Consider the following 12,489-nt stretch of genomic DNA (forward strand, 5'->3'; position numbering starts at 1 on the left):
TCCTAGTAAAACGATATCCTAATATTTTATGTAATATTATGACATCTTAATACATTATTATTTAAATGGGCATAATATTAAAATAAAGTTTCGTAAGTTTTAAATTGGATACTACATATTAATCACTGTTTACTTTTTTACCAAAAAAGTACAAAAATAGTCAGAAAGAATAGAAATAAAATGTTTTTATCAAAATCTGTGTATCGATGCGTCTGTTTTCTTCGTTTCATGGAAAAGCAACAAAAAATTCACAGAATATTTTATAATATTCTATTACAAGCAGTAGACCTAAACATAAATAAAAGCGTTACTTATTGGAATGTTTAATTGAACACAAAATTTTTACAAAAATCATCAAAAACACAGAAATTTTATTTCTGATTTTCACCGATTTTTCAACGATAAATTCGAAGTCGAAACGTTCTGGAAGCCTAGAGATATAATTTTAAATATTGTATAAATATTTTTTTACATATAAAAGCTAAGCATAAGCCGTACTCTATTCATCACTTACTTATAAATAACTATTTACAAATCACCAGAACTTTGCCGAATATACATTTTTGAATGATGACATCGAAATTTACAAATAAGTATATTTCCACTGAACCACTGTATCCAGTACACCAATATCTAAAAAAAACACCTTTGTTGTAGCAAAAGTTTTTTTTTAGTTTATTTTTGCACGGACACAATATTTTCAGTGAACGATATACTTATAAATTCTAGATTCTGGTGTTAACAAAAAGCACGAATACTGATGTTTTTTCTGGGTTGGTTTGCATCACTTGGCTGTAACGCGTTAACGAACTTGCACGGTCTCTCTGCTGTAATGCATTTCTCTGTAACAAACAATAAACAAATTAGATTTTTTTCCTTTTTTTTCCTTTTCAAAGTGTTAAAATGCTTGCAGCGCATTGTTGAGCACGAAGATTGATTTTATTCTTGATTTTATTTGTGATAGAATAAAATGTAGCGGTCATCTCTTAGGGTTATAAAAAGCTGATATATTTTGTACATTTTTTTCAGTGTCCTCAGATTTTCTTTTTGGTTATAAGGTTGAAAAAAGAATCTTACTGTGTAAGAGAGACCGCAGTTGATGAATCGTGCTATCTCCTTCACCTTCACCGCCACAAGCATTGACTACATCTATAACAATTGAGACAAATGTTAGTAAAATAAATTAAAAACATGCACACTTAGAATAAGTAATGTTTAATCTTTAATAATACATCGATGTCACTTATACAGGCTAGTACAGAATTTGTCAATTCTAATTATTAATTTTTTCTTTACGCAATAATTTATTTAAAATAATAAAATACATCCTCGTTTTTCTTAACTATATCTTTATTAAGTTACTAACTAACTCAATATTAGCAACTGCTGGTTAAGCTTGGGCAATTACCAATTTGTTCCAAAGTCTTAGACCTGTCTGATTATAATTCGTGGTTTGCTTTAGACTTTTTTAGGCTTCTTCACGTCGTGATACGGATCTTTATAGGAATTTTTAGACAATCAAAAACAGGTTCGGAACTTCAAACAATGGAAAAATATAAGTTACTGACTACATTTTCAATATCAATAAAGTTGGCTCTCAAACTTTGTTTTCAAAATATTATGTTAGAAACATCTAATATGTATGTACTATGTAGTATTCCTAAAGAAAGTGAAGACAACATTGCAGATGGGGTAAAGCACTAAAGTTACACATGTGCAATTGCTCGAGTCTCAACGAAGCGACCACGGTTGCCAGCTAACTATATCGACAATACTAAAAAAACAACCTTCCTAAATCTAAAAAAATCTTGGTAAAAAAATCGATATCTACACGCTAACCTATTAATTAATTTTGTCACTCCAATTTAGAATCGATATCAAATAATCGGATAGAGCGATTTGCGTAATCGAGAATCGGCCCTCGATTCCACGCCAACGAAAGGGCGGAGGTGACAGGCATTATACTTCCGCGCGAACACCGGGTTACTTCGTGAACACCCTGTACGAGACTGTGGGAACGCGCTTTGTTCCCGTATACAGAATGTTGCGGAAACGATCGAGATTTAAAGAAGAATTGAATTGTATTGTTTTTCTGCATTTCATTGAAATAATTACAAATATCAAGTACAATTTTAGAACTTTGAATATTTACTTCACAACTTGTATAATTGCATAGATAATCATTTATTAATATTGAACGTTACTTTTAAGTAAATATTACCACAGCTAGTAAGCTGCTTCGTACGAAAAAATCTTTGCCATAAAAATTTTTATGTTCTAATATGTACAATTAAAGAACTAGTACTAATTTTTGATTATTATATTTAATTAATTTACTTAAAAAACACTAAACATTTTTTTACATTTATATATTTTAAAGAATTAACGAATTTAGCCACTAAACTAAGAACACCCTATATAAGGCGAACCATGAGGTCTCTCTGCCTAATTAACGGTATGGCACCTCATTTGTAGCGCCATTGTACACGGTTACAACACATTTAGAGCACTGCCTTTATTCGCAACCAATTAAATACAACTTAAAAGTACCGTAAATTGCTAATGTACGGAATTCAGAAAAAATATTTAAAAAACATCCTGTGAATAGAAATAAATAAAATGGCGGACTGAAATTACATATATCTAAAAATTTGCTGAATTGCATCGTTCATGAGTGAACACTTGCAAGTAATATTTGAAATGCTATTTAAATTGACATGACCATGTATGTTTTTTCCGCAGGATAGTGTTTATAAAGACTTTCATGCAATAACGATAAATCAGCAAAACATCTATGTCTTGACGAAATTACCCTTTATTCCCTACGTCTACAAATACTTCAAACATTAGTAACTTTTTTTTTAAATTAATAATGTTTAAAACAGCAAAACATAATACAAGGGCGGATCCAGCTTTGGTGCCAGGGTGGGGTCATCATCGATCCCGAGTCATGAGTTTGCCGTCAAACAAATTATTAGGTATATTTAATTTATTAAATATTGAAATTTGAAAGTATGTACTTAAATAAAATCTATTAAAAAAAAAATCAGTATGTTTAACAATTTTACTTAGTGGTTCACCTAGGACCTGCACCCAGCCCAGGGGGGGTCATGACCCCCTGCCCCCCCCCCTCCCCCTGGATCCGCCCTTGACATAATATTACTTATATGTCTTGAAATTACCCTTTATTCCATACATCTACAAATACTTGAAACATTTTATTGCAGTGACTCGCCAAAGCAAAAAAAGTTTTTTTTTTATCTAGCAGCGAGTCGCCAAGGAGTTGACCTATCGACGCAAGCCCGATGACCCACTCCGCTAACTATATAGACCATCGCAATTAAACCTACTCCTTTGTTATCACGTCAGAGCTCAGTTAATTACGATCTTCGTATTCTCTCAGATAAATTACAAATAAATGTACTTTAATTAAGTCTGCAAATGTCAAATTGGTAGATACCAGATACGGAGAGAAATGTATTTACCGTGAGAAAATAGTATCGACATTTGAATACTTCGCGTATTATTGTTCTTAAGATTTTAAAAATATAAGAAAAAAATTAAAAAAAAATTAGCAAAAAGCGCAAATTTTTTTTAATGGATGTGTCAGCGTATAAAATATTATACAGGGTGTTTATTTATTGTTATGTCGCTATAATTTGGAATATGCCCTCATACTAAGTAGTTTCATATTTTGTCTTTTTGTCATAATATAATACCTGGCTTACAATTAGCTTGAACCTAAAACTAGTTACTGCCAATATTTTTTGTCATGTTTTTTTTTAATCTAGAACCCGTGACTTTTTTTCTTACGTTCTAAACAACAAACATAAGTTCGAATTAAGGCTGAATATAAAACTAGTAACCACCAAAAACCTTTGCCAAGATTTTTTTCAACTTTCGAACCCCCAAGTTTTTTTTTCTCACGTTCTAAACAACAAATATTAGTTCCGCGTAAGCCTGCAGGTCCAGTACAGCCATTTACCGCGTACAGCCACCGGCGCTCACGAGCTCACATTCACACGGCCTCATACGCTTAGCTTGGTACTTGAGAAAAAAAATTAAAGATATTACAAAAAAAAAAGTTTTAAAAAATTGGATAAAAAATATTGTATATTTTTTATTTTTGATTAGATATAATATGTTACTCCCCAAAAAACCGTATACGTAGATGAAACAAAATTTATTTTAGGAAATCATGCTGTATACAGTATGTGTATTTATTCCCCCCTTTTTTCTCACTCTCAAAAAAATCACATTTCAAGTGATTTTTTTTCGTGATTATAATTTTTAACCCCTAAACTTTTAAAATTATTTTTAAACTCCTTTTGAAACCTTATCTACTTATGAAAATTATCGATAACAGATCCAATCACTTAAATGTAAAATGTGAGCCGGTGTGAAATCGTTCATGAGGTATCATAACGGCAACAGGTTCAAGAGTTCAAGTACCGTAAACCACCGAATCGACGAATTACCTCAATGAGTGAAGCACGGTGTACGGTAGGCGGCATTTATAAATATTCCCCTTTATACTGTTTGTAGGCCATAAAAGTTAATAACATGTATAATATTTGTTTATTTCAGCATACGTTACTTGGAAGCATCTAATTATCAGCAAAAAAATGGAGACATATTAAGCTTATTTTTATCGCAAGAGAAAAGTGTTATGTATAAGTAATAATTATTTTAGGCTTCTATTATTTATACAACAGTTCTTTAGTAAATCATATTACGTTCTTTTCTCTTACTTCTTTGACCAAAAAATTCTAACATGAACTCTGCTTCAAGAAAATATTTCAGCCATCATAGCCCATAAGTAGGACTTGGCCAAATTTTATTGGTATAAATTATAAAACATACTATAATGCTGTTGCTGGTACAAGAGAACTGTGCATCAGCAAATAATAATAAAAGTAACTTAGATGACTTCCAGAAAAAAATCAGCTTTAAATTTATTTCAGCTTGCGTCGCATGACTTGGACCTGGCCAAATATTTCGGCGTACCAAAAAGCTGTCACATATACGAGGGCACCGGCCGTACTCGAGCAAATTATATGTTGATGTCGGGGCTACCGCGGTCGCACAGTTTCGGAAGCATTAGGGACTATTAAGCACCGTTAAGGAGGCACGTCACGACGCCACGTCGTGATCTATCGACGATCTCAGTAGCCTGGATACACTGTACTTTTCACACGAACACACATACACTCAGGGTTGGCACAGCTGAGTTTTTGAAGGAGCTTCAGAATAACTTTTTGTTTTTATTTCGCAAAATTTGGCAATTTTTGTTTAGAATTTTAAAACGGACGTGAGGCTAAATAAGATAATTATAATTTTGCTATTCCGTTAGGCTTCTTGACTAGACTATAGACTAGACTTGATTTTCCTTGCTATCCGCATATTTTAAAAAAATACATGAATTCAAAATTACAGTGAGTAAGCACAAAATATGCTGTTTCTACCTTAATGTCTCAGTATGGGTAAAAATAGTCGATGCAACTTCAAAGTTTTAATTCTGTTCTGGCAACCCTACAAGGATCCCATACACCCAAGATGATCACAGATACCCCTTATCTAGATACGTCTCGACATGAAATGTTGGTGGTGCCATGCGAAAAACTTTATGTTACATGACATTTTGGGATTAGAAACGTGTAGTAACTGTAAACTGTTTGTATGTCGACTGCTCCTAGGTAGACTATCGTAAGCCACAAAATGGCAAAAATCGTTTTATTGCGAAAATGCATAGAATTAAGTTAGATCTTTTAGGATCTTCAAGAAAAAATATTAAATTCGAACTACAACTGCCTTTTTCTAAACGCAAACTGTAGTATATTTCAAACGCCTCCGACGTTATTTATCGTTAGTCCCTCAGCGATAGTCTACGCAGAGTAATACGGGAGCCGATACCCAAATTTACACATCGTATGTATCAGTTGCGATTGTCTACGCCGGATGAACCCTAACGTAAACTATAGTTTGTACCACTTACAATCGTTTACGATTTTCCTCGTTTGAGTGTGAAGCTGTACAAAATTTTAGTTGAGTTTGCGGGTGTGATTTTATCCTATAATTAATTGCTAATGTTTATTTTGATATGCATGATGGAATTTTGAAATGTTAAAATAAAATTATTTACATTACATTGTAAATTTTATTATAACAACAATTATACTACCCAAAGGCCTCTTTCGTGCTGCTGTTACTGTAGGTTGTTTATTGATCATTATTATGTGGCCAATAGTAGTCACATTTAGCCATTTTGTAGGTAGGTAATATTTCAAACTGCGTAATGGCAACAATCATTATAACATTGTAAGGAATAAACAATGATAAGGAATAATAAATGAACTCGTAATTACATAATTTTATGTCGGCTTCAACACAGTCGGAATATTTACCTACCATAAAATAATACCTGCCGACTCTTATAAAAGATCTTTTAAATCATAAATGAATGTAAATTATACACAAAATTTCCGTTCTTATGCGTTCTATTGATATTTTAATAAAAATTAAAATATGACTGACACAAATATTAATTAAGATAGATAAAAAAACGAGTTATTTAGAATATGGAAAATGGAACCGTCTAACATGTCCAAAAGGTTGGATTATACATATCATAAACACTGCGAGAAACAAGCATAGAAAGGCCCAGTTAAATAAATGTAAAAAAATATGGTCCCATATTAATGAATGGATAGGTAAAAGTAATAATAGCATTGACAGCATAATTAAAAAGTACTTAGGGAAGACAGACAGTTTGATTAATATTTGCACTAACTTTTCCAAAAAAGTAGCTCTTGAAGAACTCAAGAGCTACTTGAAGAACAGGACGCTCTGCACCATTGTCGATTATACAACGGGTGCAGATGCGGACATAACGTTGGGGGTGCCCACTGGTTCCGTATATGGTCCTTCTGGGTATACAATGCATGTAAATAGCATGCCTAATGTAGTAGAATATAGTAGGTTATACATGTATGCTGATGATACATGCTTGGTAGTAGTAGGTAAAAACTTGCAACTGATCGAAAGTCAATTGCAAGGTGATTTTGATAAAATAACAAAATGGGCCCACGACAATGGGATAATAAAACTAAAGTTATGCATATATGCTCACCCTACAATCGATCGGCAGGAGCAAATGTACGCATAGTGGGACACACATATAACTGTTTACATCAAAAAATAACTGTCATTGTAACGAATTGGAAGTGGTAAATAATATAAAATATTTGGGTCTGATTATAGATAAAAACTTTACTTGGAAGCCGCATATTGAATTAGTATGTAACAGATTGAGATCAGTACTTAGTAAATTTTATCTTTTAAAAAGAATATTAGATAAACGTACTCTGCTTATGGTTTACTATGCTCTGGTGGAGTCTGTCATTAATTATGGACTAAATTGCTATGGGTTAACGTTTAAAACGTATATAGAGCAAATAAAAAATATACAAATAAGGTTTTTAAAAATAATGGTAGATAAAAGAACAAAAAATAAATACAAAGACGATTATTGTAAGCTATTCCAGGAATGTGAAATTATACCAGTAAGTGAAAAAGTGAAATACTTAATTGCGATAGAAACATAATATAGTGATAAATTTAAAATAAAGATAAAGCATAAATATAGTGTTAGAGAGTCGAAAAAAGGAAAATTAGAGCAAATAAAAGTAAATAATTATTATGGGGAAAGAACTAATAAGTTTAAGCTATTAAGAGAGGCAAAGAAAATAAAGTGTAAAAAGAAATTAAAACAAAAACTCAAAGAAATGCTTGGATATACTAAGAAAATGTAATAAAAAATGTAGTCTCATTCTCACACACAAACACTGACACATACACACACACACACACACACACACACACACACACACACACACACACACACACACACACACACTTTTTAGTTAGTTCGTAATTATGTTACTTGTTAGTATTATATTTTGTGTAATTATTATCATTGTATTACAATTGCATGTAATTTTTGTGTTTGAGCGGAACGCCTACAAACTGCTTGTTCAGTTTGGCGTATTAATGTATACTGTAAAACAATTGTAATAAAGTGAATAAAGTATTTGAAAAAAAAACGCGTAGGCATGAAAATCTTGTAACTTACAAGACGAAAAAATACGAGTAGTGATGTTGGATAGGTACAAATAATGATAATGTATTTAAGAGCCCATATGACCCTAACTTGACTACATACTTTAACCTAGATCTCAAAATCTGTAAGGTCTAGAAAACTGATTTTTTGACACAAGTAACTTCAGTTCATAAAGATTGAATATGCTCAAGACGAAAACACGATTACTCAAAAAATGCTCGATAGTTTCTTTTTTACAAAAAACCTTGTTTAGACACATTTTTGCTTGGATCTTCGAAGTTTGCTGTCTTTGCTTTAATATTTTTTAATATCTAAAAAGGTATTGATAAAACCTAAATTTGCTCAAAACACTTTTTTCATAATCATTATAGTTCGTCTTTTATTCAAGTAAAACTAACTCGGCGATGATTCTCGCCGTCCTTTTTCACCTGGCATATGAAAGACGGGCGTGAGTGTGAAGAGAGAAGGACGATGTTTAATTTTTAGAGTCAGATGAGCTCTTAAAGCTTCTAAAATCAAGACATAAATCATCCAACATGTGACATGTCATGTAAGGCTATCACCAAAATCTATACTTGATCTTAATAAAAATTTCAAAACTAATTGTGGCATAAAACCTGTGATTATGTTGGTAAACCACAATCGACAAATAGTGTATTTAACACCCAATATCACCAACAACTGTTAAAGTTAACGCTTGAAATAGTATCACTATACCTCTTTAGTTTTTTTTTTAATGAAATAAGGGGGCAAATGAGCAAACGGGTCACCTGATGGAAAGCAACTTCCGTCGCCCATGGACATTCGCAGCATCAGAAGAGCTGCAGGTGCGTTGCCGGCCTTTTAAGAGGGAATAGGGTAATAGGGGAGGGTAGGGATGGGAAGAGAAGGGAAGGGAATAGGGGAGGGTAGGGAAGGCAACAGGGTACAGGATTGGGCCTCCAGTAAACTCACTCACTCGGCGAAACACAGCGCAAGTTCTCCGGTCGAGTCGGCCCATTCGTGCCGAAGCATGGCTCTCCCACGTTAATACGTGAAGACATGTTAACAGCTTTTATTCATAAGATAATTCTTATGAATAAAAGCTGTTAACATGTCTAACAGACTTTGGTGAAATTGGGTACAAAGCTTCTAATAAAGAGATAAATACTACCACGTGACATGTCATGTCAGTTATAAAATCTAGACCTTGTAGGTCGTTGCGGCTGTAACAGTAGCTTGTATAGACCGCTGACGAGACAGACCCTAATGTGTGTTGAGTTGCCACGCCGCGGCCTTGCGGTCACACCACAAATTATATGGACTAAAACACTGGCTGCAGTATTATAATAGACTTATAGATATAAATTTTTGAAGAATCTACACTGAACTAAATGATAAACTAAAAAAAAAACAAAGTTTAGATGTAGAATTGATTCTAGACCGAAGTAAAGAATGAAGTAGTTATTAAAACAGCAAGCCAATTGGCATGGTAGAAGTGCTGTAAGATGGAAATACTAACAGGTTTTTGGAAATTACCTCGATGGACTAAAACATTGGCATTTGGCTGGAGATAACTATAGAATTAGAAACTAACGAAGTTCGAACACTTGAGTGCTTAGTCAAAGTCTCATCATTTGCCAGTTTTCAATAGCAAAGTAAGATGTCAAAATGTCGTGAATTGGGACGAAAGAAACACTTCCTTTTTTGAAGTTTTTGAAACTTTTACAAACTATAGTAACCTTAGCTCAAATAGTTTTCACTTTTACATTTTTAGGGTTCCGTACCCAAAGGTAAAAACGAGACCCTATCACTAAGACTTCGATGTATGTCTATCCGTCTGTCTGTCTCAAGAACGGCGATAGCTAGAAAGTTAAAATTTTCAGAGAGTATGTATTTCTATTGCCGCTATAACCACAAATACTAAAAACAAAATTAATCAAATATTTAAGGGGGGCTCTCATAAAACAAACGTGATTTTTGGCCTTTTTTGCTTTATATCAATAAATATTTGGTAATATTTTAAGTGGCTACACGTAGGCACTCAAAATATTCACAAAATACTTTTTATATATTTTTAGTAGATTTTCTTTAATAATTAATAACAAAATTTTAATAAAATTTTTTGCCTATTCTTGCACTTAAATGGTACGGATAACTGAACCCTTCGTGCGCGACTCCGACTCGCACTTGGCCGATTTTTATAAAATTTATTTGGTAGGCATAATATTTCTTCCTAAAATACTTTTGCAGGTGAATTGACATTTTATAAAATAAAATATTCAATGATACATGTACGACAATGGCAATATAATGGACTTAAACTTTGTTATAATTATAATGTCCTTTGCGTTAATTTATTAATTTTATACGCCCTTCACTCTTGCGCTTTAGCATGAAATTAAAGGCTTATGTTATAATTACAGTGTTACTTTTGTTTCGGTAGATATTTTAATCAAATCTTATTAAACCAAAGTTTTTATACGTAGTGGTCAGGTAACTAGGTATGACTTAACGTACATATTATACTGATATATTCGAAATATACATCTGAGAGATTTGAAAGAGTATTAAACGTCATATCTTACAAGATTAATAGGTTTCAACAAACAAAATCTCTTAACTACTGCGTAGTACAATAACTCTGAATAAAATTTAAAAAAAATCAAAGATGCATAAATTCTAGATATGTCAAATAAAAGGTGACTGACCTGTGCTGACGCAAATTGTCCTGCCTTTTGAAACTCTTCCCGCAGACCTCGCAGCTGAAGCTCAGCTCGGGGCTCTTGTGGGTGCGTTCGTGAATCATCAGGTTGTAGGACTTGGTGAACCGACGTTGGCAATACTTGCAGACGAACTCGCATTTTGGGCGCAGTTTACGCCTGAAGTCCCTGGTGCGATCCTCGTCGATTTGCATCACAGCGAACATTTTGTCTGCTCTATGGTTACTACGGGCGGGGCTAGGGCGCCTGTTGACAATGATAACTTATCAGTACACGGAGCGCGAAAATCAACTCAAACTCGAAACAATAGAACACATTTTATGACACAGATTAATCTAATTTGCTTAAGATTATTATGTTCCTAAGACTAATACGCACCTAGTCAAGGCTAGTATTAATTGAGAGTAACGCGTAAAATGGGAGCGGGGTGCCACGGATCGAGATGCGCTAGATGTGTCACGGTACGTGCGACGTAGGCCGGGTGCGTTTAGCAACTGCGGCGGCGAGAGGGTGCGGAAACCACTGATAACGTTACACGGAAGGCGCGTAGCCCCCACCACGTGGACAACAGGTAGCAAGGCTGATTGGCACATACCGATCGATGTTACTGTGTTTTTATGGAAATTTTACACTGTTCCGAAGGCCGGTAGGGAGCTATAAATTATGATATTATACATCCAATAATTATGTTTTATAGCTTTAAAGTTTAAACAATACAAAGATTAAAAGCAGATAGATTAACTATTTAAGCCGTAAAGGATTTCTTTGTTTTCGTTTCAACGATATAAGATTAACGATTTAAGTAAATCCTACTTACTTTTATTTTTTCTTTTTGTTTTAACAATGGTTATTTATATAATTATTTATAAGGACAGCAATTATAGGCAGCATTAAATGGCACCGATTACGGCGTGGTCACGGTGGGAAAGCCGCGCTGGCTCGGGGCGCTACCGTGCGTGCATTTCACTCACGATACGCACCCATTTCGGCCGCTTGCCCCCGCTAAATTACAGGTCGCGGACTTCTGTTATTAATAGCTAATATGTTGCGGTGGCGCATCTAGTAATTTTATTCCGCGTAACACAGGATAATTTATGATGCTGTTTTGTGCTTCTTATTAGTTTTACGTTTTTTACATATTTTGTTTGATGTTTATGATACCGCTAGTATTGTTTGGAGGTCGTTCTGCGATTGATTTAGGAGTTTTAAATAATTAAAGATACCTATAGCACCGGCAAATATAGATTTTTTCTCATCTCATAAAGGCTTAGATTTTTGGTCGTCGTTTATTTCTGAATACGAAAGCTAAACAAAAGCATCATAACGACATTTCACAGACGTGGTAACACTTAAGTAACCTCGCAATTTCTTCGCGTGCTGGAAATGGCTTGTTTATTGACTTGTTACAAATCTACTGCATAGAATACCTCGTTAGTGACTTCGAGCGTTAAAGTTGTCGTAAAATTTAATAATTTGTGGGCGTGACTGTACTTTTGACGCCGCTTTGACTGCGCCGAACGTTAAGTACAGTCGGCGATAAAATATCAGTTACAAGAGTGCAACATTGCGGATGTTTTATTGAGCTTATACACGATCCATACTAATATTATAAATGTGAAAGTGTGTCTGTCTGTCTGTCAATCTGTCTGCTAACCGTTTTAGCTGATA

At 33.8% G+C, this 12,489-nt stretch overlaps 1 protein-coding gene across 3 annotated transcripts in view; it reads right to left on the bottom strand.

Annotated features, from left to right (window-relative positions):
- Nucleotides 1-1,081: 1,081 nt before the first annotated feature.
- The window catches only part of LOC121735561 (protein drumstick), a 32,365-nt gene continuing 20,957 nt past the window's right edge, over nt 1,082-12,489 (bottom strand). For all 3 annotated transcript variants that reach the window (XM_042126412.1, XM_042126413.1, XM_042126411.1), the window contains exons 2-3: nt 10,810-11,067; nt 1,082-1,149 (exon numbers count right to left, since the gene is read on the bottom strand). In XM_042126412.1, coding sequence (XP_041982346.1) covers nt 1,125-1,149; nt 10,810-11,027 — 243 coding nt within the window. In that variant the 5' untranslated portion in view covers nt 11,028-11,067 and the 3' untranslated portion in view covers nt 1,082-1,124. The remainder of the gene's footprint in view (nt 1,150-10,809; nt 11,068-12,489) is intronic.

This window comes from Aricia agestis, chromosome 17, assembly GCF_905147365.1.
Source record: "Aricia agestis chromosome 17, ilAriAges1.1, whole genome shotgun sequence".
Classification (NCBI taxonomy): Eukaryota; Metazoa; Arthropoda; class Insecta; order Lepidoptera; family Lycaenidae; genus Aricia; species Aricia agestis.